General features: G+C 53.2%; 3 protein-coding genes and 1 long non-coding RNA gene across 24 annotated transcripts; 2 read left to right on the top strand and 2 right to left on the bottom strand.

The window, feature by feature from the left end:
• Positions 1 to 2,315: 2,315 nt before the first annotated feature.
• Positions 2,316 to 8,116, top strand: B4GALT3 (beta-1,4-galactosyltransferase 3). 4 transcript variants are annotated; one of them, XM_086393678.1, is made up of 8 exons: positions 2,316 to 2,387; positions 3,205 to 3,350; positions 3,697 to 3,971; positions 4,477 to 4,712; positions 5,486 to 5,676; positions 5,785 to 5,907; positions 7,111 to 7,215; positions 7,326 to 8,116. In XM_086393678.1, exons 3-8 carry the CDS (start codon positions 3,710 to 3,712, stop codon positions 7,597 to 7,599), a joined length of 1,191 nt encoding a protein of 396 aa, XP_086249804.1. In that variant the 5' UTR covers positions 2,316 to 2,387; positions 3,205 to 3,350; positions 3,697 to 3,709; the 3' UTR covers positions 7,600 to 8,116. The 4 variants fall into 4 exon arrangements, with proteins under 4 accessions (XP_086249804.1, XP_086249806.1, XP_086249805.1 ...); XM_086393680.1 differs by having other exon boundaries at positions 3,673 to 3,971; XM_086393679.1 differs by having other exon boundaries at positions 2,316 to 2,643.
• Positions 8,117 to 8,212: 96 nt separating this feature from the next.
• On the bottom strand, positions 8,213 to 12,049 carry PPOX (protoporphyrinogen oxidase). 14 transcript variants are annotated; one of them, XM_086393668.1, is made up of 13 exons: positions 11,839 to 12,049; positions 11,576 to 11,687; positions 11,267 to 11,428; positions 11,043 to 11,174; positions 10,728 to 10,860; positions 10,280 to 10,424; positions 9,980 to 10,170; positions 9,483 to 9,543; positions 9,186 to 9,304; positions 8,994 to 9,104; positions 8,745 to 8,894; positions 8,511 to 8,553; positions 8,213 to 8,431 (listed from the first exon to the last, which is right to left on the bottom strand). In XM_086393668.1, the coding sequence occupies exons 3-13, from the start codon at positions 11,275 to 11,277 to the stop codon at positions 8,289 to 8,291; spliced, it is 1,239 nt and encodes a 412-aa protein (XP_086249794.1). In that variant the 5' UTR covers positions 11,278 to 11,428; positions 11,576 to 11,687; positions 11,839 to 12,049; the 3' UTR covers positions 8,213 to 8,288. The 14 variants fall into 14 exon arrangements, with proteins under 14 accessions (XP_086249794.1, XP_086249792.1, XP_086249790.1 ...); XM_086393666.1 differs by having other exon boundaries at positions 11,294 to 11,428; XM_086393664.1 differs by having other exon boundaries at positions 11,043 to 11,158; positions 11,294 to 11,428.
• Positions 12,050 to 12,093: 44 nt separating this feature from the next.
• Positions 12,094 to 12,740, top strand: LOC147376896 (uncharacterized). Its single transcript, XR_015161273.1, has 2 exons — positions 12,094 to 12,270; positions 12,442 to 12,740. It is a non-coding gene; the product is annotated as an uncharacterized LOC147376896 (long non-coding RNA).
• A 4-nt stretch (positions 12,741 to 12,744) lies between these two features.
• Positions 12,745 to 18,925, bottom strand: USP21 (ubiquitin specific peptidase 21). 5 transcript variants are annotated; one of them, XM_086393651.1, is made up of 13 exons: positions 18,731 to 18,925; positions 17,289 to 17,909; positions 16,424 to 16,483; positions 16,176 to 16,296; positions 15,835 to 15,946; positions 15,498 to 15,653; positions 14,923 to 14,987; positions 14,520 to 14,623; positions 14,252 to 14,338; positions 13,891 to 13,969; positions 13,554 to 13,661; positions 13,335 to 13,449; positions 12,745 to 13,124 (listed from the first exon to the last, which is right to left on the bottom strand). In XM_086393651.1, exons 2-13 carry the CDS (start codon positions 17,886 to 17,888, stop codon positions 13,034 to 13,036), a joined length of 1,698 nt encoding a protein of 565 aa, XP_086249777.1. In that variant the 5' UTR covers positions 17,889 to 17,909; positions 18,731 to 18,925; the 3' UTR covers positions 12,745 to 13,033. The 5 variants fall into 5 exon arrangements, with proteins under 5 accessions (XP_086249777.1, XP_086249779.1, XP_086249778.1 ...); XM_086393653.1 differs by having other exon boundaries at positions 17,550 to 17,909; XM_086393652.1 differs by lacking the exon at positions 14,252 to 14,338.
• Between the last annotated feature and the right edge of the window lie 160 nt (positions 18,926 to 19,085).

Here is a 19,085-nt window from a genome sequence, read left to right as displayed (position 1 = left end):
CACAAGGAAACAAGCAGAAGACTCTTGAGAGTCCCTCAGACAGCAAGGAGATCAAACCAGTCAATCCCAAAGGAAGTCAATCTTGAATATTCATTGGAAGGACTGATGCCGAAGCTGAAGCTCCAATACTTTGGCCACCTGATGCAAAGAGCCGACTCATTGGAAAAGACCCTGATGCTGGGAAAGACTGAAGGCAGGAGGAGAAGGGGATGACAGAGGATGTGATGCTTGGATGGCATCATTGACTCAATGGACATGCGTTTGAACAAGCTCTGGGAGATGGTGAAGGACAGGGAAGCCTGGCATGATGCAGACCATGGGGTCGCAAAGAGTTGGACACGACTGAACAACTGAACAAAAGAATAGACACATTTATGTAGATCAGGGATACAGAAATATGTAAATGAAGGCAAAACTGTTTTTCCACAAATTTGGGAGGAGGGAGTTAATTGAACCTCTGTCAGACAATAGAATTTACATTGGGTTAGCTACCTACAGAGTTGTAAAATAGCCGCGTGGAAACAGAAACTTATGCAACAGGACACGCTATAGACACGTACTTTAGGTTTCCTGTCACTTCTGGGAAATCTTTCCCAAACTTCAACTTGTGAATGAGGTGCAATTTCTAGGTTATCATATTTATTACACTATATTGTCTGTAACTCCTCCCATCCCCACATAAGAACATGAGGTTTTTGAGGCAGACACTGTGAGTTATTCAAAGTTTTCTCAGTCTGATCATCTGCTTCTAAAGGAGCACAATATTCAAAGCGGGTAGCCACAAGAAGCCACAAGATAAACATACTGCATATTAGCAGAGCTTCCGTCTTATTCTAACATCTGGGGAAACACATTTTTACATTAAAGCAGATGCTGCCCTCCCCTTCATACTCAATATTTCCTTGTTTTATTAACCATTTCTATTTCAAGGCCTGAGGGATACCTTGGGGATACAAAAATACACCAGAGTGGTCTGCAAAGATGTACCCCAAGCAGGAAACAATTTTGATAATAAGTGGCACTAGATTGCAGGGGGGGCCACTGACACATTGAGAATCGTATTCCGACCAGCCTGGGGTGATAGGTCTTCTGACACAGCAGCCTCTCGGTCCTTCTTGGCCCCGAGGAAGGTCCTGGTAGGACTGGCTGTTTTTATAAGTCTAGGGGTGGGGACTGGACATGGAATAACAGGCTGCTTCCAAATTGGGAAAGGAGTATGTCAAGGCTGCATATTGTCACACTGCTTATTTAACTTATATACAGAGTATATCAAGCGAAATGCCAGGCTGGATGAAGCACAAGCTGGAATCAAGGGAGAAACATCAATAACCTCAGATATGCAGATGACATCACCTTTATGGCAGAAAGTGAAGAAGAACTAAAGAGCCTCTTGATTCTGAAAGTGAAAGAGGAGAGTGAAAAAACTAGATTAAAACTCAACATTCAGAAAACTAAGATCATGGCATCCGGTCCCATCACTTCATGGCAAATAGATGGGCAAACGATGGAAACAGTGACAGACTTTATTTTTTTGGGCTCCAAAATCACTGCAGATGGTGAGTGCAGCCATGAAATTAAAAGACATTTGCTCCTTGGAAGAAAAGTTATGACCAACCTAGATAGCATATTAAAAAGCAGAGATATTACTTTGCCAACAAAGGTCCATCTAGTCAAAGCTATGGTTTTTCCAGTAGTCATGTATGGATGTGACAGTTGGATCTTAAAACTGAACGCTGAAGAATTGATGCTCTTGAACTGCGGTGTTGGAGAAGACTCTTGAGAGTCCCTTGGACTGCAAGATCAAACCAGTCCATCCTAAAGGAAATAAGTCCTGGGTGTTCATTGGAAGGACTGATGCTGAAGCTTAAAATCCAATACTTTGGCCAACTTATGCAAAGAACTGACTCATTTGAAAAGACCCTGATGCTGGGAAAGATTGAGGCAGGAGAAGGGGAGGACAGAGGATGAGACGGTTGGATGGCATCACCGACTCGATCGATGCACATGAGTTTGAGCAAATTCCGGGAGTTGGTGAAGGACAGGGAAGCCTGGCATCCTGCAGTCCACGGGGTCGCTAAGAGTCGGACACGACTGAGAGGCTGAACTGAGGGGTGGGGAATGGAATCCTGCTAGGAGTCGGTCCAATGGGGAAGAGACCCTGCGCCGGTTCCCAAAACGTCGAGCCCCTCGTTGCCTGCGGCCTGAAGCGAGCCCCACCATCCCCGCGGTGCTCAGACCCTGCGCTCCACGCCTGGACGACCCCCACCCTTCCGAGGCCCCGCCCCGTGACGCGAGGCCCCGCCCCCGCGACGCCCGCTTCCAAGATGGCGGCAGCGATTCCTGCCCGGCTGTCCGGGTGGCGGTGACGACGGGCGGCAGAAGGCCAGGTGTGTAGGCTGGAGATGGTGGGGTGAGAGGCCCTGGAGAAAGGTTTGAGAGATTGGGAAGGTGAGAAGTTTTGGGTAAAGGCTGTAAACAGCCTTGAGCAAGGAGGGAGACCTAAGTGCAAGTCCGGACAGAGGCCGGCGGTCTCACTTTGCAAGGTAGAGCAATCGCCAGAGGAGGTTGGCGTGGGATGAGATGAGGCTGCTTCGGAAGAACTGGGCTGTAACCCCTTCCAGACCGCTGACCACGCCCCTCTAGGTGAGCTAGCCCAGGGTCCTGACAGGTTCTGCCCAGCCCTCCCTCTCCCTATCTCATTTCATCAATAACCCTGATCCCCATCCTCGCTAGGATGGAGAAAGGTAGAAGAAGGTAGAGGACGCCACCCCCATCCTATTTCCTGCCGCGCTCCGGGGTTGTTTGCTTGCAGCTCCCAGGTGGTCACCTCCCTGCACCTGCGGAGCTAGCTCCCATAAATGTGAAGAACGGAAAGGAGCCAGTTTCTTCCGCCTCCCTGGGTTCTCTTGAGGCCACTTCACAGTCCTGTTAGGACTGCCTCACCCAGATCTCCAGTAGTTGCCCTGTCCCCACTCCCCAAACAGGTTGGTCCTGTTGGGGTGGGGGATGGTTACATACCGAGTGAATCTGACACGCTATAGGATGGCTGGGGCAGAGCCGGGGACCTAGCATCTCCTGCTCCACCCCTTTTCTCTCCAACCACTTTCCCTCGCTCGCTTCCCGAGCTGGGAAACCGGCTTCACCCTGTTTCTGCCCTCTGCCCCTCTGGGGGTGGCTGGCTATCCTTGACCACTTCTGTTCCAGCTGGTCCCAAGATTGCTGTTGGCGTGCTGGATGGAGCCTGTCTCTGTCCTCTGTTACGTTTCCAATTTTATATAATGCTTCACATCTCTGCTCCCCCGGGACCTCCTGGAGTCCCCATGATCCTGAAGAAGACAGTTTGAATCTAGGTGAGTCTATCTCTCCCCCTCTAAAATTGGAAGGAATGTTCTCCAGAGAATGCTCTGGAATGGCCTTGGGACCTGAATGATGTAAGCATTCTTGGGGGTGGGGACTGAGTAGGTGGTGGGAGGGGTGGGGGAGAGTGAAACTTAGGCTGGGAGTGACAGGTGGTGCGGCCTGCCGATGGTTACATTCTATTTCTTTCTGTATCGGTGTGTGCTCCCTTCTGTGACTCTGTTCTTTTCCTTTTTCCTCTTTACCCCTGCCCACCACCTTCATCAATACCCAATGATCTCTCTTCTGGCATGCTGCCTTCCTGCCCACTCCCAGAACTTTCCTCTCTCTCTCATCCAGACCCCAGCACAGAATGTTGCGGAGGTTGCTGGAGCGGCCCTGCACCCTGGCCCTACTTGTGGGCTCCCAGCTGGCAGTCATGATGTACCTGTCATTGGGGGGCTTTCGAAGCCTCAGTGCCCTCTTTGGCCGAGAGCAGGAGCCGGCATTTGACTATTCTCATCCCCATGATGTCTACAGTAACCTCAGTCACATGCCTGGGGCCCCTGTTGCCCCAGGGGGCCTCCCAGCTCCTCAAGGCCTGCCATACTGTCCCGAACGATCTCCTCTCTTAGGTGAGTGCAGAAGGAAAGCAGAAGGCAAGGCCAAGGTGTGGGGACAGGGAGGCTTGGACAAGTATAGGATGGCAGCAGTGGGTCTTCAAACTGGAGGGTCATGGAACTGGAAGGTAGGCTAATGTTGAGATAGATGGACTCTAAATTTGGAGTTTCGACTTGGGTTCTTTGATTGAGCCACAGCTTTCCATTGCCTGCCTGTTTATGGGCTCTTCATGCCTCAGGGTAGGATTAGGAGTTAGTTGGAAGTTCTGTTCTCTCCACCTGCTAACTGTAAGCTTCCAACTTTGTGAGGCAGGGGAGAGTTAAGGAACCCTAAAATAAAGCAGGCTAGGTGAGGAGCCTTCACCTTCCAGACTTTGCAAAGTCATCCCAATGATGGGGAACTCAAGGTTTTGTGAGATTTCTGAGCAAGCCCTTGGGGGAGCTGAGTCCCAGAATCAGACTGACAGGGACATTTCTCCTTGACCTTCTAATCCCTGACCTCGTCATTCCCTCCCGACAGTGGGTCCCATATCCGTGTCCTTTAGCCCAGTGCCATCGCTGGCAGAGATTGTGGAGAGGAATCCCCGGGTAGAACCGGGGGGCCGATACCGCCCTGCAAGGTGTGAGCCCCGGTCCCGGACAGCCATCATTGTGCCCCACCGTGCCCGGGAGCACCACCTGCGCCTGCTGCTCTACCACCTGCACCCGTTCCTGCAGCGCCAGCAGCTTGCTTACGGCATTTATGTCATCCACCAGGTACTCCCAGTTCCCACGCCACTGTGATTTTATAAGGAAGCCTCAAGCAAATTCCACTCCACTTTCATATAATGGGTCTCAAAATAATTAAAAGAGGGTCAGACTGTGGAATGTAAGAAAGCAGCAGCTTGCACTGCTCTGCCAACATGTTAGCCCCATGCTTCTTCTTAAGGATATTCCCGTTGTCCTGTAATCTTCCATGATTTTTCTGTTGTTGAATTTGGAAGTGGATAGATTTGGGCTAAAGTTCTGGTTCTGCTATTTGTTCCATATGTGACCTTGAGCAACACACCCAACCTGCTAAAATGAGGCAAAGAGTGGTAACCAATATACCACCTATTTCACATGGTTGTTGGGATTAAATGCTAAATAGTAGCATGTGTGTGTCAGGCACATGTGTGTTAGTTGCTCAGCCATGTCCAGTTCTTTGCGACCCCATAGACTGTGCCAGACAGGCTCTTCTGTCCACGGGATTCTTCAGGCAAGAATACTGGAGTGGGTTGCCATTCCCTTCTCCAGGGGATCTTCCTGACCCAGAGATCGAACCCAGGTCTCCTGCATTGCAAGCAGGCTCTTTACCATCTGAGCCACCAGGGAAGCCCATCCGGCACATACTGATGCTCAAAAAATTTTGTTGAATGAGAAAACAAAGAAGTTGTCTTTCTCTTCATCCTCTTTATCCCATAACCTACTTGGACTTCCCTCCATTCACTTTTATGCTTCTTCTCCATGCCACCTATAGACCTAGTTGGTCCTCCTCCATTATCTTCCAGGCTGGAAATGGAACATTTAACAGGGCAAAGCTGCTGAATGTTGGGGTGCGGGAGGCCCTGCGAGATGAAGAATGGGACTGCTTGTTTCTGCATGATGTGGATCTCCTGCCAGAGAACGACCACAACCTGTATGTGTGCGATCCCCGAGGACCTCGGCACGTTGCTGTTGCCATGAACAAATTTGGATACAGGTAGGGGGCACAGGAGGGTACTGGAAGCAGGGTATTCCACCATCCAGTGGAAGAAGGAGGGATGGCTCCCAAAAGACGTGTGGAATCCAAGGATCTTTCTTTCCCCAGCCTCCCGTATCCCCAGTACTTTGGCGGGGTCTCAGCGCTCACTCCTGACCAGTACCTGAAGATGAATGGCTTCCCCAATGAATACTGGGGCTGGGGTGGTGAGGATGACGACATTGCTACCAGGTCAGACTTCTTGCCACCACCTTCTTCCCTGACCCCAGCCTGGATCCCTATCCTCTAAGACCACCTCTAGCCCTAGTCTTTTAACACTAATTTAGCTCCCTGGTCCTGAACGGTGCCTATTCCTCTCCCTTATCTTTGCGGTCTACCCAGGTCAGGCTTTGCATGCTGCTCCCCCTTCTGTTATCTTTCAGTCCCTTAGTGCTGGTTAATAACATTCCCGGGAGAGAAGACAAGATCAATACAATCAATCCCAATAGTATCATGGGATTCCAGAACTGGAAAGGGGCCTAGAGACTGTTTAGTCCTGCCTCTGCTAGGATTGCATCCAAACCACTTCCTGCAGAGCTGGAAGAGGAAAGGCTCTGCTCCACATAGTCCAGAATCACTTTTTTTTTTTTTTTAAATAAAGGGCCTGTGCCATTGGCATGATGCCAGCTTATTTTTAGCATATAAAACATTTTGACCTTCAGCCTCAGCTGACCCAATTTCATATGTCATTTGACTATTTGGGCTTGATATGCTGGGCCCCTTGCTTCTCCTCCCGCTTTGTCCTCTGGGAAGAGATCTCTATGAATTCTTGTCTTCTGTATGTGTGTAAAGCACCCAGCAATTTCTAAATGTATGTATTCTTTCAGTACCTTCCCCAGCCATCCTCACTTCTTGCTTCTGTGTATCAGAATTGGAGTTCATTTCTTCCCAGGTCTTGATTTCCTGGTTCCACACTTTTCTTAAATGTGGGTGGGGGACAGGAGTGCATCAGAGCTGAGGCTGCTCAGCCACTAATCTCAGTAAGAATTGCTGAGCTTGGGTCTGTGGTTCCCAGTTTTGTCCTACCTTTTTTGACAAAATGGTTCCTCTCCCTGTCCTTTCCAGATAGCAAAGGCAGCTCCTGGGAGCCATTTGGGAAACAGGTGGGAGGTGCAAAGCTACCTCTGCTGATGGTTTATAGCCCCCAGCGTGCCTGCACTAGGCCCTGAGGGTTTGGAGACAGCCAGCTTTTACATTCTCTTCAGCCTTTCCTTCTTTCTGTTTGACTTTTCTGTTCGCCCTTCCAGTACTCGGCCCTTTGTGGAGTTAGTGATAGTTATTCTTTGTGTAAAGAAACATGCAGTTCCTCCCTCGCTGGCCTTAGCTCTTCTTGCTCACCTGTCAGCAGCTTTCTTCCACTCTGGATCCTCCAAGGTGCCCTCACTTTTCCCATAGGGTTCGCTTGGCTGGGATGAAGATATCTCGTCCCCCCACATCCGTGGGACACTATAAGATGGTGAAGCACCGAGGAGATAAGGGCAACGAGGAAAATCCCCACAGGTAGGACGGGAGGGTTGCCTGGGAATTACTAGTGAACCCTTAGGGCTCTACAGTTTCTAGATTCCTGGCTGTTCCTTTCCGGGTCTCAGTCTCCAATCTGTAACCCTCAGGTTTGACCTCCTGGTCCGTACCCAGAATTCCTGGACTCAAGATGGAATGAACTCACTGACATACCAGTTGCTGTCTCGAGAGCTGGGCCCTCTCTATACGAACATCACAGCAGACATTGGAACTGACCCTCGGGGTCCCCGGACTTCCTCTGGTCCCCATTACCCGCCTGGTTCCTCCCAAGCCTTCCGTCAGGAGATGCTGCAGCGCCGGCCCCCAGCCAGGCCTGGCCCTCTGCCTACTGCCAACCACACAGCTCCTCATGGTTCACACTGACTCCTTCTTAATCATGAAACTGACTCTTTCCCACTTTAATCATGAAACTGAATCAGAGGGGTTATATTTTCCCCACCCTCAGCTCCTCACTGCTCTTAGAGGGATGTGAGGAAATGAACTTTACTGCTGTGCTAGGGGCAGGGGCCTCTCCTCACTGCTGGACTGGAGCTGGGCTCCTCTGGCCCTGGAGGTCTCTCTTTCTAGGGTCACCTGCCAGGGCTTATGACTGTGAATCCTTGATGTCATGACTTATGTGATGACTCCTAGGAGTCCCCTGCCCATGGGGTAGGAGCAGGGCTGGACCCAAAATCCCTTCTTCTTCCATGGAGAGAAGAGTGATCTGGCTTCTCCCGGGACCTCTGTGAATATTTATTCTATTTATGGTTCCCAGGAAGTGTGTTTGAAGGAAGCCCCTCCCTGGGTACTTTCTGCCAGTAATGGAGTAGCTCCCTCTTTTGGACCTGGCTCAGGGGGCTGGGATTTTGATATATTTTCTAATAAAGGACTTTGTCTCGCCTCCGCTCCTGCTTTCTGCGTCCCAGGCACTCTTTGCCTATCTTTGCTCACCCACCCCCACCTTCTGCCCTTGGATGACAGAACAGCCAGGCCAAGCCAAGCTTTAGCAACTTTTATTTTCATGGGTGAGAGAATCCCTGCCACCAGGGGCAAGAAGAAGTGGGAGCTGAGGATCAACTGTTGGGTTCTGTGCCCAAGACACGGGCTGCTGCCTGACGCCCGCTCTCTATACAGTCATTGACAGCAACCCCCTCATAGGAGGCCCCGGCCAGAGTCAAAGGCAGCTTCTGAGCAGCCAGGAATTGGGCAGCTGACTCTGAAAGGAAAGAAAAGGAATTTTACAGCTGGGGTCTATTTTCATGGCTCTTCTCAGCCCAGCTGCTTTCTCAACTTACCCAGTTTTTGCCAGTGGCCTAATGTATACTGGGGGATAGAGTTCTGGGGAGAGAAAAAGGGATACAGGGAAAACATTATTATTGATACCGCAGGCCTGGGTGCTACATTCCGTGGGGTCACAAAGAGTCAAACATGACTTAGTAACTGAACAACAACAGGCCTGGATAGACAGTGCTTCCAAGCCTGCCTCTACTAGGTAGCTGAAGAGTGTTTACCTTGTGTTACCAACTCACCTTGTGTAGATGGACCAAGCAGTGACTTGGTGGCTCATTCAGTCCTAATTGAGTGGCAGCAGCTTTCTCTGCCTCCTGTTGGAGCAGCTCCTGAGATAAGACACAGCCCCTGGCTTCTAGTGTCTGTAACCAGGAACCTCCCAGCATCACCTAAGGAGGGAAGATGGCACTGACCAGCCTGGCCTTACTGCACTGGGGCAGAGAGGAGCCCTTTGGAAACCCCCACTAAGCATGGCTGCCTTCTCTCACAGTCAGTCTGAGGCCAGGCAGGCTCCCATCCTGCTCAGGGAAAGCAACGGAGTCATACACAATTCCCAGGATAACTGGATCTTCTGAGGATGGCACCAAATGTCCAAATCCCTGGAGAAAACAGAGAATGGGTCAGGACGGAAGGGTTCCAGTTGAGCCCGTGTCTGTCTCGCCTCCTTTTCTGAGTCACACCTGGACAGGCAGACGAGCTCCTCGGTACTGCAGATTCACCACAGCCACAGACACAGCAGTGATGGTGTTCAGGGCACGGGCCAGAGGTGCGGCCTCAGCAGGGAGCAGCTTGCTGAGCACTGGAGGAGAGAGCAGCCTGCCTCAGGAGGCATTCCCAGTGCAGTTTTGGCCACCCTCCTTAGGATAAGATCCCCACAGGGATGAGCAGTTCAAGGGCATGGTATGGTCCCGTTGGCCCAGGAAGAAGCTAGGGTGCCTCACCCTGGCTAGGGAAGGGGAGGGTGGCTATCCCATTACCTGAAGCTGGAATGGCACTAATAATGTGGTCAGCCTCCAGGCTGCTGTCCTCTAGAGACACCTGAAAGGATGAAAACATTAAAAGACAGCAATCATGGGAATTGTGCCTCAGTTTCCCAGCACCCAAGTGGCAGGAGACAGACTGGATGCTGACTCAGGATGAAGAGACTGACTATGTTGTCAGAACAAAAACCATCCCCCTGTTACTCCAGCAAGTGGGCCAGACAAAAGCCAGTGGGCCAATTTGAAATGTTTAGTAGAGCTGGGTGGTTCTTTCCCTTAGCTGGGAGCCACTTATATATAAGTACTACTTCTATCCACAGATCTGGATCAGATGGTCTTGGAGGAATGTCCACAAAGAAGGCCTAAGAACCTGGGGTAGCCCATACTTAAGCAGCTTGTAGGACAGAAGAAAAAGAGAAACTCCAGTCGTGGAGTTTAAACAAAGATGAAAACTCTAACACACAGGTTCATTACAGCCCAGGAGGCTCACCTACCTTCCAGCGCCCTTCTGCCTGGAGACTGAGCCCACAGACTGGCTGGCCTTGGAGAACACTGACACCCCTACTAGTCAGGTGGGCGTGGAGGGCCTGGGGCAATGTCTCCAGCCCTCCACGGAGTGACCACTGGCTCCAGCGCTCAGCCCGAGCTTGGCGAATAAGTGCTGAGTCCAGCTGTGGGCCCCGGCCTGCAGGGGAGGAAGCAGAGAAGAATCATTAAAATAGCACCCCTTGCCTCCAGTCCCTCATTCTGGCAGTCCTTAATATCTTCAACCCTTGAACCAACTGCCCCCTCACCTGCCCCCAGCAGCAGCCCCAGTAATATGGAACGATGGGTTTGCTCAGCTTGGAAGAGACTGGGAAAGCAGGACCTGATGCTGAGCTCACGGCTGTTGCCTGCAAACACTCCACGGCAGAGACTGTCCATGGCTAGAGACGCCACCTTAAGGGTGAGACTAGGATTGAGAGGCCAAGGAATAAACTGCACTAATTTCCACTAATCCCTGCTTGGTAGGGAATGGGGGCAGCATGGGTTTACTTGGAAAGCAGTCTGGCTACAACAGATGGATGGGAAGGAAGTGAAGGCATTCACCTCAACACTGAGTTTGGGGGGCTACTGGGTACGAAGAGAAGAGGGCATTTTCAGAGGCTACAGAAGAGGCCCCAGTGGTAGGTTTGGGCCCCAGTGGTAGATTTGCAGCCGGTTTAGAAGGGGAGGGATCTGGGGGCTTCTGGGTGGTGTTACCTCGGGACCAAGGCGGCGCTGGGCAAAACTGTGCACAGTCTCATCAGGGTCTTTGCCACGAGGGGTGGTCAAATCCCTCAGCCCAGCCCAGAACAGAGGTTTGGAGAAGGGAGGTGAAGGGCGGAGGAGCCCCCTGCATGGAGGAAGGCACAGTGAAAAGGGAGCTTTGATTTACCTCTCCAGCTCCAGGGGATCATTTCTATTCGTTTGGCCCCTTTTGCTGGGAGGGCTGACAGACTGGGAGATGAGGAAATAGAAGGGATGTGAGGACAAGGGCAAAGGAGAAGGATGGTAGTAAGGAAGTGACAACGTTACCTGATGCCAGAGGGCAAGGCATGCAGAGCACCACCTACATACAGGAACCTGTTCTGGGCAGCTGGATGGTCTCCCCGGACCGGCAACACTTCTGAGTCCAAGCCAAGCTCAGAAACCTGCTCTCCACACGTCCTCAAGAAGAGGATATACTAAGGAAAGGACTGGCCACCAAATCCACTTGCTCCCCTTAACTCTATCCTCTAGTGAAGGCCTCTCCGCAATACCTCCTAGGCATTGCACAAGCCGCTCACCAGGAGCAGGGTCCGGGCTCCCAGGGCTCCTGCCGGCCGAATTCCTCGAGGTCCAAGTTCAAAAATGGCACCATCTGGCCCTCGTACTGAGCGGATCCAGCCTCCCAGGCGCTCGCTGCCCTCCACCAAGACCACCTGAGGGCAAGAGGGAGACACTGCAGCCTACAGCCACAGCTTCGGCGGCATAAGTGGTCAGGAGAAAAAGGGGGCGGCGCATTCGCTCCTGCTGGAAATGGGAGAGAAGTGTTAAAGGCGCTCCCTCTGGCAGCGTGGCGCACTCACCTTGGGGGGACAGGGGGCCCGGCTCAGATAGTAACTGGCGGCCAAGCCGCTGATCCCTCCGCCCAGCACGACCACGGTCCGGCCCATGAAGAAACCTGCGGGTGAAGAGGCACTACGAACAGCGTGACTGCAAGCAGCCTGCTCTCCAGAAAACCTGCGAGCTCCGCGTTCCACCCCCGGCCATTCGCTGCTTTCGGGGAAACCCAGAGCCGGCGGATGGGGTGGTGGAACTCTGAGGTCCCCTCCCAGGGCCTAGGACTCACCCACGAGGGGAACGAGAAAAATGAGGCGAAAGGAGGAGGTAGAGGTCTCAGCGCATCACCCCGCCGGCGATCCGGGGGGACAGGGGAGGCGGATAAGGGCCACGCCCACGCTATCTGCTCGCGCAGGGCTCGGGGACCCAACTGGACGCCCGTGTTCTGGAGCGCTTTCCCTCCCACCCCTATCTAGGCCTAGTGCTTTCAGCCCGTAGCCTCCGCCCCCAAGCTTTTTGGCCTCTCCGACTCTCCGTCCATTCTAGTCTCGCGGATGCTCAGCCTGTAGAAGGCGGTTCTCTGAAGCTGGAGATTAACTGGTTCGGTGCCGGGCTGGAGAGAGCGGCCATCTCTCGCACGACTCTCCCTTCAGGGCTGGAGCGGCGAGAGCTGAATCCTGGTCAGCATTCCCCAGGTCGAGCTTCCCAGGCCCCACCTAGGGTGAGAACCCTGCAGGGAGGGTCCCATGAGCTTTGGTTGTAGGGAGAGTAGATAGGGACACTGGAGGCTGGTCCGTGGGGAGATGGCTTCATCAACAGCTCCTTGATGTTAGCAACAGCCTGGGCCTGTGGGAGCTAGGGCAGCCCGGCAGCGTACCGTGTTTATCCACAGGGGTCCCTGGGTACCAAGCTCTCGAGAGGCAGCCCCCTACGCTGGCAAAACCCGTGGACCCCCGTGTCCGCCCTCTAGCTCCAGGATTCCTTACAGCTTCACGGGTCTCAAGTTTGCCTTCCCTCTTCTCCTCCCAATGTAAACCCTGGCATCACCGTGTCCTGGTCCCATCGCATCCCCACCCCCACGGCTCTGAGCGTGCCCCCATCTGTTCGGAGAGGGAACTGGGTCCCCGGAAGACTCCCCATTCGGCCTAGTTCTGTATCTCCACACCCTTAAAACACAAATACAAATAAGGACATCTTTTTTTTTTTTTTTAATAAATTTATTCACAAAAAAAGTGAGACTGTAGAGGATCTGGGGGCTGTACACGGGCAGGGGCCTGTGGAGCTCTGTACATGGGACTGGGAGACAAGGGAGCCTCCAGGTGAAAGGGTATTTTTTAATAAAAAAAATAATGGGAGGTACAACCACCCCCTCCCCCCTCCCCGATTAAAAAGACACAAAAATAGACGTCTCTGAGGTAAACGGGGAGCCTGGGGGCTTAAGGGTGTTGAAAGGGTTTCACAGGTGCCAGGGCATAAAAGGGATGTCACAGGCACCGGGGTGGCTCCTGCATCAGTTGGTAGAACAGCACGTAGCCCTCACTGGACGCCACCTGGTTTTCACTGACAGGGGAGACACTAGGAAGAAGGGACATAGGGAAAGAGGTGTGATCATCTCTGCGTGTTCTACCTCCCCACAAGATCAACCTCACAGCATCCAGGTAGTGATCAGGATACCAACCCCGCCCCCACCGCCCGGCACTGTGCTCTCCTGGGGCTTCGTCTTTGGGAAAGGTGTCAGGGCTGCTGTGGGGACAGGGCCAGAGGGGAGTAGCAGGCTCTTCTCACCGAGAGTCATTGTAGACGTGCCAGCCAGTCTGGCACCGGCACAGGGCTGTGTAGTGGCCATAGTGGACGCTGCCCGAGTGGTTGCAAAGGGCGTACAGCTGATACACGGGGCTTCCTTCAGGGTTACAGACGACCAAATCTTACAGTCAGAGCTGTGCCCCGCTCTCACTCTTCCCTCCCCTGCATGGAGCTCCCCAAGACCTTCCCTATCAGACTCACCGGCTTTGTCACTGGCGAAGTCCCCTAGGCTCAGTCGCTGCAGTGGGAAGTCTACACCTACTGAACTTTTCTTGATGGAGCCTCGGGAGGCGGAAAATCGATTAAGATCTAAGCTCTGGTTAAGGAGAATTTGGGAGGCAGAGGGCCTCTGAGGGGGGCTGAGGAATTGAATGTTGTCCACCACCCCTCCTGGAACACATTTGGGGAGCGTGATAGGGAAAGGTGGAGTGGCCGGCTTTTCCTAAGGCAAACTGAATTCCCAAATGTCCAGCTTCTGTAAACATGGAAAATGTGGAAAAAAGAATGAATGGGAGAAATAATCTGAAGATTAGGATACGGAGCACGAGAATGCGGGGGAATCTCTGTACTGTCAATTTTTTGGTACTTCGTGTTTTCTGCCGACATCGGTCACACACCTAAATAAATGTCAAATTATGTTATAAGGTTAATGTGTTTCTCACCTCAGCTAGCTTTTCTGGCATCCTGACTCACAAATTCACTGTGCTCTGCATACACTTCTGCATCCTCTGGGCCGCTGCCCTTTGCCCTGGAAGCACCAGGACATACCTGAAACTCCTTTACAAACCCTGACACGTGTCATTCTTCATACTCAGGCACCATGCAACCCCTTTTACACATATGGAGCTCCCCACCCCGGCTTCCCACCCTTACTATATCCCTTGTGAACCCCCACATACTGGGGCATTCTCCGATTCTAGCTCTTCTTCCTTGGTGAAAAGGTTGAAACAATCTCGCAGAGACACCTTGCCCCCAGCAAATCCTTTCTGGGGGGAAAGGGGAGTGAAGGGTCAGCATGGTATGAATTTACTTTTCCAACTCTTCGCAAGTAATCCAAGCTTCATTTCTGCTCCAGAGACCCACAGGGTTCCCTCCCACACTAGGGGTGGGAGGGTTGCATCACAGAACCCATGTCCCATCCACCCCTGGAATCTTCTGGAATCCCACCTTGGGGATGGGCAGGGACAGGTCACAAAAAACCTCGAAGGTCGTGGAGCGATACCCACAGGCCTGGCACTTGAGACAACTTTTCAACTGGCCCACAAACAGGTCTAGATAGAAGCAAAGAGGCAGGAGAAACAGTCACTATGGGATGCCTAAGGTGCTTTCTTGGAATCCCACCCCCTTACCTGACCTTTCCTTTCCCACCACCAACACTCCTCACAAACCCCCAACAGCTTTACCACCCAGTCCTGTTCCCATACCCCTCAACAGTACTGATTTTTTCTGCCAAGCCAGCACCGCCACCCCCACCACACTTTCCCCCATCACTGCCTTACTTCATACCCACGATCTTCCCCCACACACAGACACACAGACACTCCCTCCATCACTTTGTTTTACTCCATACCCACGATCTTGCTGTCCTCTCTTTCCAGGTAACGCTTCCACATTAGGTTGGCTCGATCGTCATCGCTACCACAAAGCAAGGCAAGTGGGAAGCATCCATAAGACAGCAGGAACGCTGGGCACCCCCACCACCACTGAAATGATCCACAAAGCCCTGTACCCCACCCCACCCCATACCCGACCCCCTCTGTGCCCCGGCTCCTTCTTTGAATTTCAAGAAAGAGTCAAAGGAGCCCTCCTTCAGAGGACTTTCTGGTGAGAGGAAAACAAAGGAATGTAGACAGGGGAAGAACATGCCGTCTTCCTCCACCTGGCTCCAAACCCCTTTTGTACCTTATAAATTAATTATCCCCTCCTCCGTCAATATGGTGACAGCCACAGCACTATCTTCTGCTTCCATCTGCGCCCCTCAGCCTCCTCCTTCCTTCTTCCTGCTTCTGCACTGCTTCACAAACCATTTTCTGAACTATGTATTTCCTTGGACCCTACAGCCTCAACCATGACTAACTCACTTCTATGAAGGATGAATGCTGCTGATAAACTACTGGGGAGAAGAGGGAGGGGGAGCAACCTTACCTTAACTCAGGTTCTTCTAGCAGAGCCCCTCCAAGGCGGGGTGGGTGGGGAGCAGGACTACTGGCCAGGATTGGTGGAGCCCGGCGGCCTCGGCGGTTGATTTCGAGGTGTAGCCGCTCCATGAGGAGCTTCAGAAACTCTTGGGCATCCTGCTGGCTGCAGCCAGACAAAGAGCATGGGCAACTGACTCCTCCCTAGTCCACAGTCACTAATCCCTTCCCAGACATCTGTCCCCACTTCCTGGATGAAGAGCATCTCAAGGCTCAGAATGAGGCTGCCAGGGCTCCTACCCCCAGACAAGGCCAGAGAGAAATCCCATACCCTCCAGCTCTCCCACCTGTATCCAGAGAAGGAGGGGACGTATTTCTGGAAGACAGCTCGGAATCGAGTAGGATTCACAGCTTCACAGGAATCAGGGTGCCACAGGGCACCAATCACATCTGCAAAGGCTGTTAGGATGGGAGTGGGGAAGGGAAACAAAAGTTAATGACTACAAGAGGGAAGCAAGAGGAGGCCCAGAGGGTGGAAAACAACCTCTAGGAAATCAGACACAGGGAAAAACAGATACAACTGCCAGCTTTCAGGCTCAGGGTCACTGCTACTGGCAGAGGAACCTACAAAGTCCTTTTTTTGGGGGAAAGAGGACTTGAAAGGGGGGAGCAGGAGTTGTGGCCCTACCTTCAGTGAGCTCCTGGGCTCGGCCCCCTCCAGGCACCTCTTGACGGAAGTCCCTTCGCAGACAGAAGTCCCGAAGAGGCCGGGTGCTACTCAAACACTGTAGCACAGCATTCAGGAAGCACTGGGGAGCAGGAGAGACCCAAGAAGCCTTAGGAGAACTTCAGTGCTGCGCTTCTAGTTTCCCTCCCCATGCCTGTCACCAGCACCAGTCCACATTCCTGTTCGGAAGGATGAAGAATGGCTCTCACCGTGTTCCCCAGATTTCGGAGGCCAACATGACCAGAGCCCAGAAGCAGTGTGTGATGAGCCTGGAAGGTCAGTACAGAACAGTCAACAGGTGCCTGTATACCGTACCTGGCACTTTAACCTTCCCACAGCATGCTGCCCACTGCCTTCCCTGTCCCATCCTTCACCCCCAAACTCTACACTTCTTCCCTCACTGAGTATCAGGGTCTCCCTACCTCACTGGCCATGAGCAGTAAGCCCATCACAGCTGAGTGTACCACGGTCTCAGCCATGGCTGTCCCATCTGTTCCCCACTTACTCCTCTGCCCAGCTAGCCGGCGATGCAACTCCTGGGGCAACTCTCCAAGCACTGGCATGGTTGCCCAGCTGCTCCCCACCCCCACCTTGCTACCCGCAAGGCCCCCTCCTGCACCCGTGGCCCCTTTCTACACCCTCTCCTGATGGCTCCAACTTCAATCAGCCTAGCTCACTTAGCTCGGGGAAATGGGCAACCACATTAGCTCAGATGTTCTGAGCCCGCCCCTCCTTCGCTCCAGAGATTAATTAAACCTAGGCAAGCATCCTAGGAGAGAAGGCACAGCAAGGGAAATTAAGGGCCTGGGGACCCAAATAATTCCAAATGGTTGAGTTAATTCCTTGGAGAATGAAATGGCAAACCATGCTGGGGAGTCACAGACAAGCCCAAAAAGGGTCTATGAGGCTCAAGAGTACTTAAGTAAGGGAGAAGAGAGTCCACACTACTGAAATGAAGGGGTGAAAAAGAAATTTGGGGGAAAAGGAGAAAGGAAAGCCATATGATGGCAAGAAAGCTGGAGGCATGGAGGAACGTGTGGACATGGAAGGCCACGTGTGCTGGCGAATCCTCACCATCTTGTCATCGGAGTAGAAAGGTTCAGAGGGCCGGGCAGATATCACGTGGAAGGAGCCATGGGGAGTAGGGGGCTCTGTCCGTATGCTGAACAAAGTGGGTGGCCCAGGAAAGCCCCCGAGGCGGCGGAGAGAGGTGCTACGTCTCAAAGGGGGTGGCTCAGGCCGGAGAGCCAAGCGGCTCAGTGCAGCCCCCAGCTCTCCAGTGCCACGGTGCCCTCCCAAGGCAATCCCCATTGGACGCAAGTCCCCACTGCTCACAGACTTGGAACGGGCTAGGTTGGTCCTGGATGGGAGAGGCAGAGCCACAGTTGGAGGTGGTGAGCCAGGCAGGGGAACTCCATGATCTGCCCGAAGTGGGCCACTGGGACGAGGGCCTGAGGTCCGTCCCCGTCCCAGCTCCAGTTTCTTGAGCCGTTCCTCAGGGGGACCTGGCCTAGGAGGCAGAGGTCGTAACATGGGATTTGGCCCAGGGGCTGGGTTTCGTCGCTCCTTGCTCCGGGCCCGGGGAGCAAATGGTAGCTTGGATCCCACTCGGGGCTGGATATTAAGAGGTGGCTCTCGGGTCCGTCCCAGGCGGTGCTCAGAAGCCTGGGGCATTGTGGACGCCACAGGCTGGACCTGGGAGAAGAAGACAGGGTCAACATTTGAACATGGAGGGAGGTGGGAACCTAGGCTACCATACCTGGCTATATGCATGGAGGGCAGGAACCGTATCATATCAGTCATTGTATCCCCAATAGCTAGCATAGTGTTTGGCACAAAGTAAACACTTAGTAACCATTGAGTAAATGAATGAATGAATGATAGCAGTCCAGAGGTTTGACTCTACATTCCTTACCCTCTTCCTGCAGAATATAGCTTTACTGGAGAGCCAATGAAAAGACAGTTCCTATCTCGCCTGTCTTTATAATCTAAATGTTCATGAAGGTCCCCCATACTTGGCTAGTCAAGTGGGATGTGCTCTGGGTCATTTAGAACCTGTGGTCAAATAGGGGTGTGGATGCAAGTACAACAGCCCCAAAGATAGCATTCCATTCTCAAACCTCTGCCCCTCCGGGCTGCAAATGAAGCAGATTAAAAGGGTGACTTGCCAATCACTCCCTCCCCCCGCCTCTGAGCTCCAAAGTGATGTCGGGGCTTAGGGGCAGTGGCGAGCAGGGAGGACGAACAACTAATTCCCTGACCCTCAAGCTCTGCACCTCGCCCACCACAGCAGCTTTCAACCGGGTCCGCCCCCCTCGAGGGCAGAAAGGCCGAGGCTGCTGATTGGCTACGGGGTCCAGAGGCATATTCTCCACGATCCAAGGATGCTGGTCCCTCCAGCCCAGTTCTCTCAGGCCTGTCAGGACCCCAGCGGCTTTGCCTTTGTGGAGGGCGATCTCTCGAGTCTGGAGCAGTCTTCCCTCGGAACCCCCCACGCCATACGCCCCGGACCGTACCTGTCCCCGAGTGAGGCGGCGGGGGAGGCCAACCGGGGTCAGGCCTCAGCTCAGGGCCACCCCCTACTACCCTCGCGCAGCGCCCCCGCGGGCCCGGCTGCAGCTTTAGCCGCAGCTATCGCCCAGCTCTCTCCCGCCGCAGGGGCCGCCGCCATCTTTGTTGGTCCCGCCCGGCCACCGGCCACCGGCTTCACTGTCTCTCAGGGCGCCTGCGCACCCACACTCAGAATCCACCCACTTGCATCCTCGGCGCTTGCGTGAACCCGCCCCCTTGGCTCCGCCGCTGACACCATGGAAACACAGCCAACTTTAGGACCGCCAGTTCCCAGCTCTGCCAAAAATTTTCTTTAGACCA

The sequence above is a fragment of the Bos grunniens genome, chromosome 3, assembly GCF_055505025.1.
Source record: "Bos grunniens cultivar Pamir isolate PY7600 chromosome 3, Bosgru_T2T1.0, whole genome shotgun sequence".
Lineage (NCBI taxonomy): Eukaryota > Metazoa > Chordata > Mammalia > Artiodactyla > Bovidae > Bos > Bos grunniens.
The sequence above is the reverse complement of the archived record's forward strand: the minus strand, read 5'-3'. Positions and strand labels throughout refer to the sequence as shown.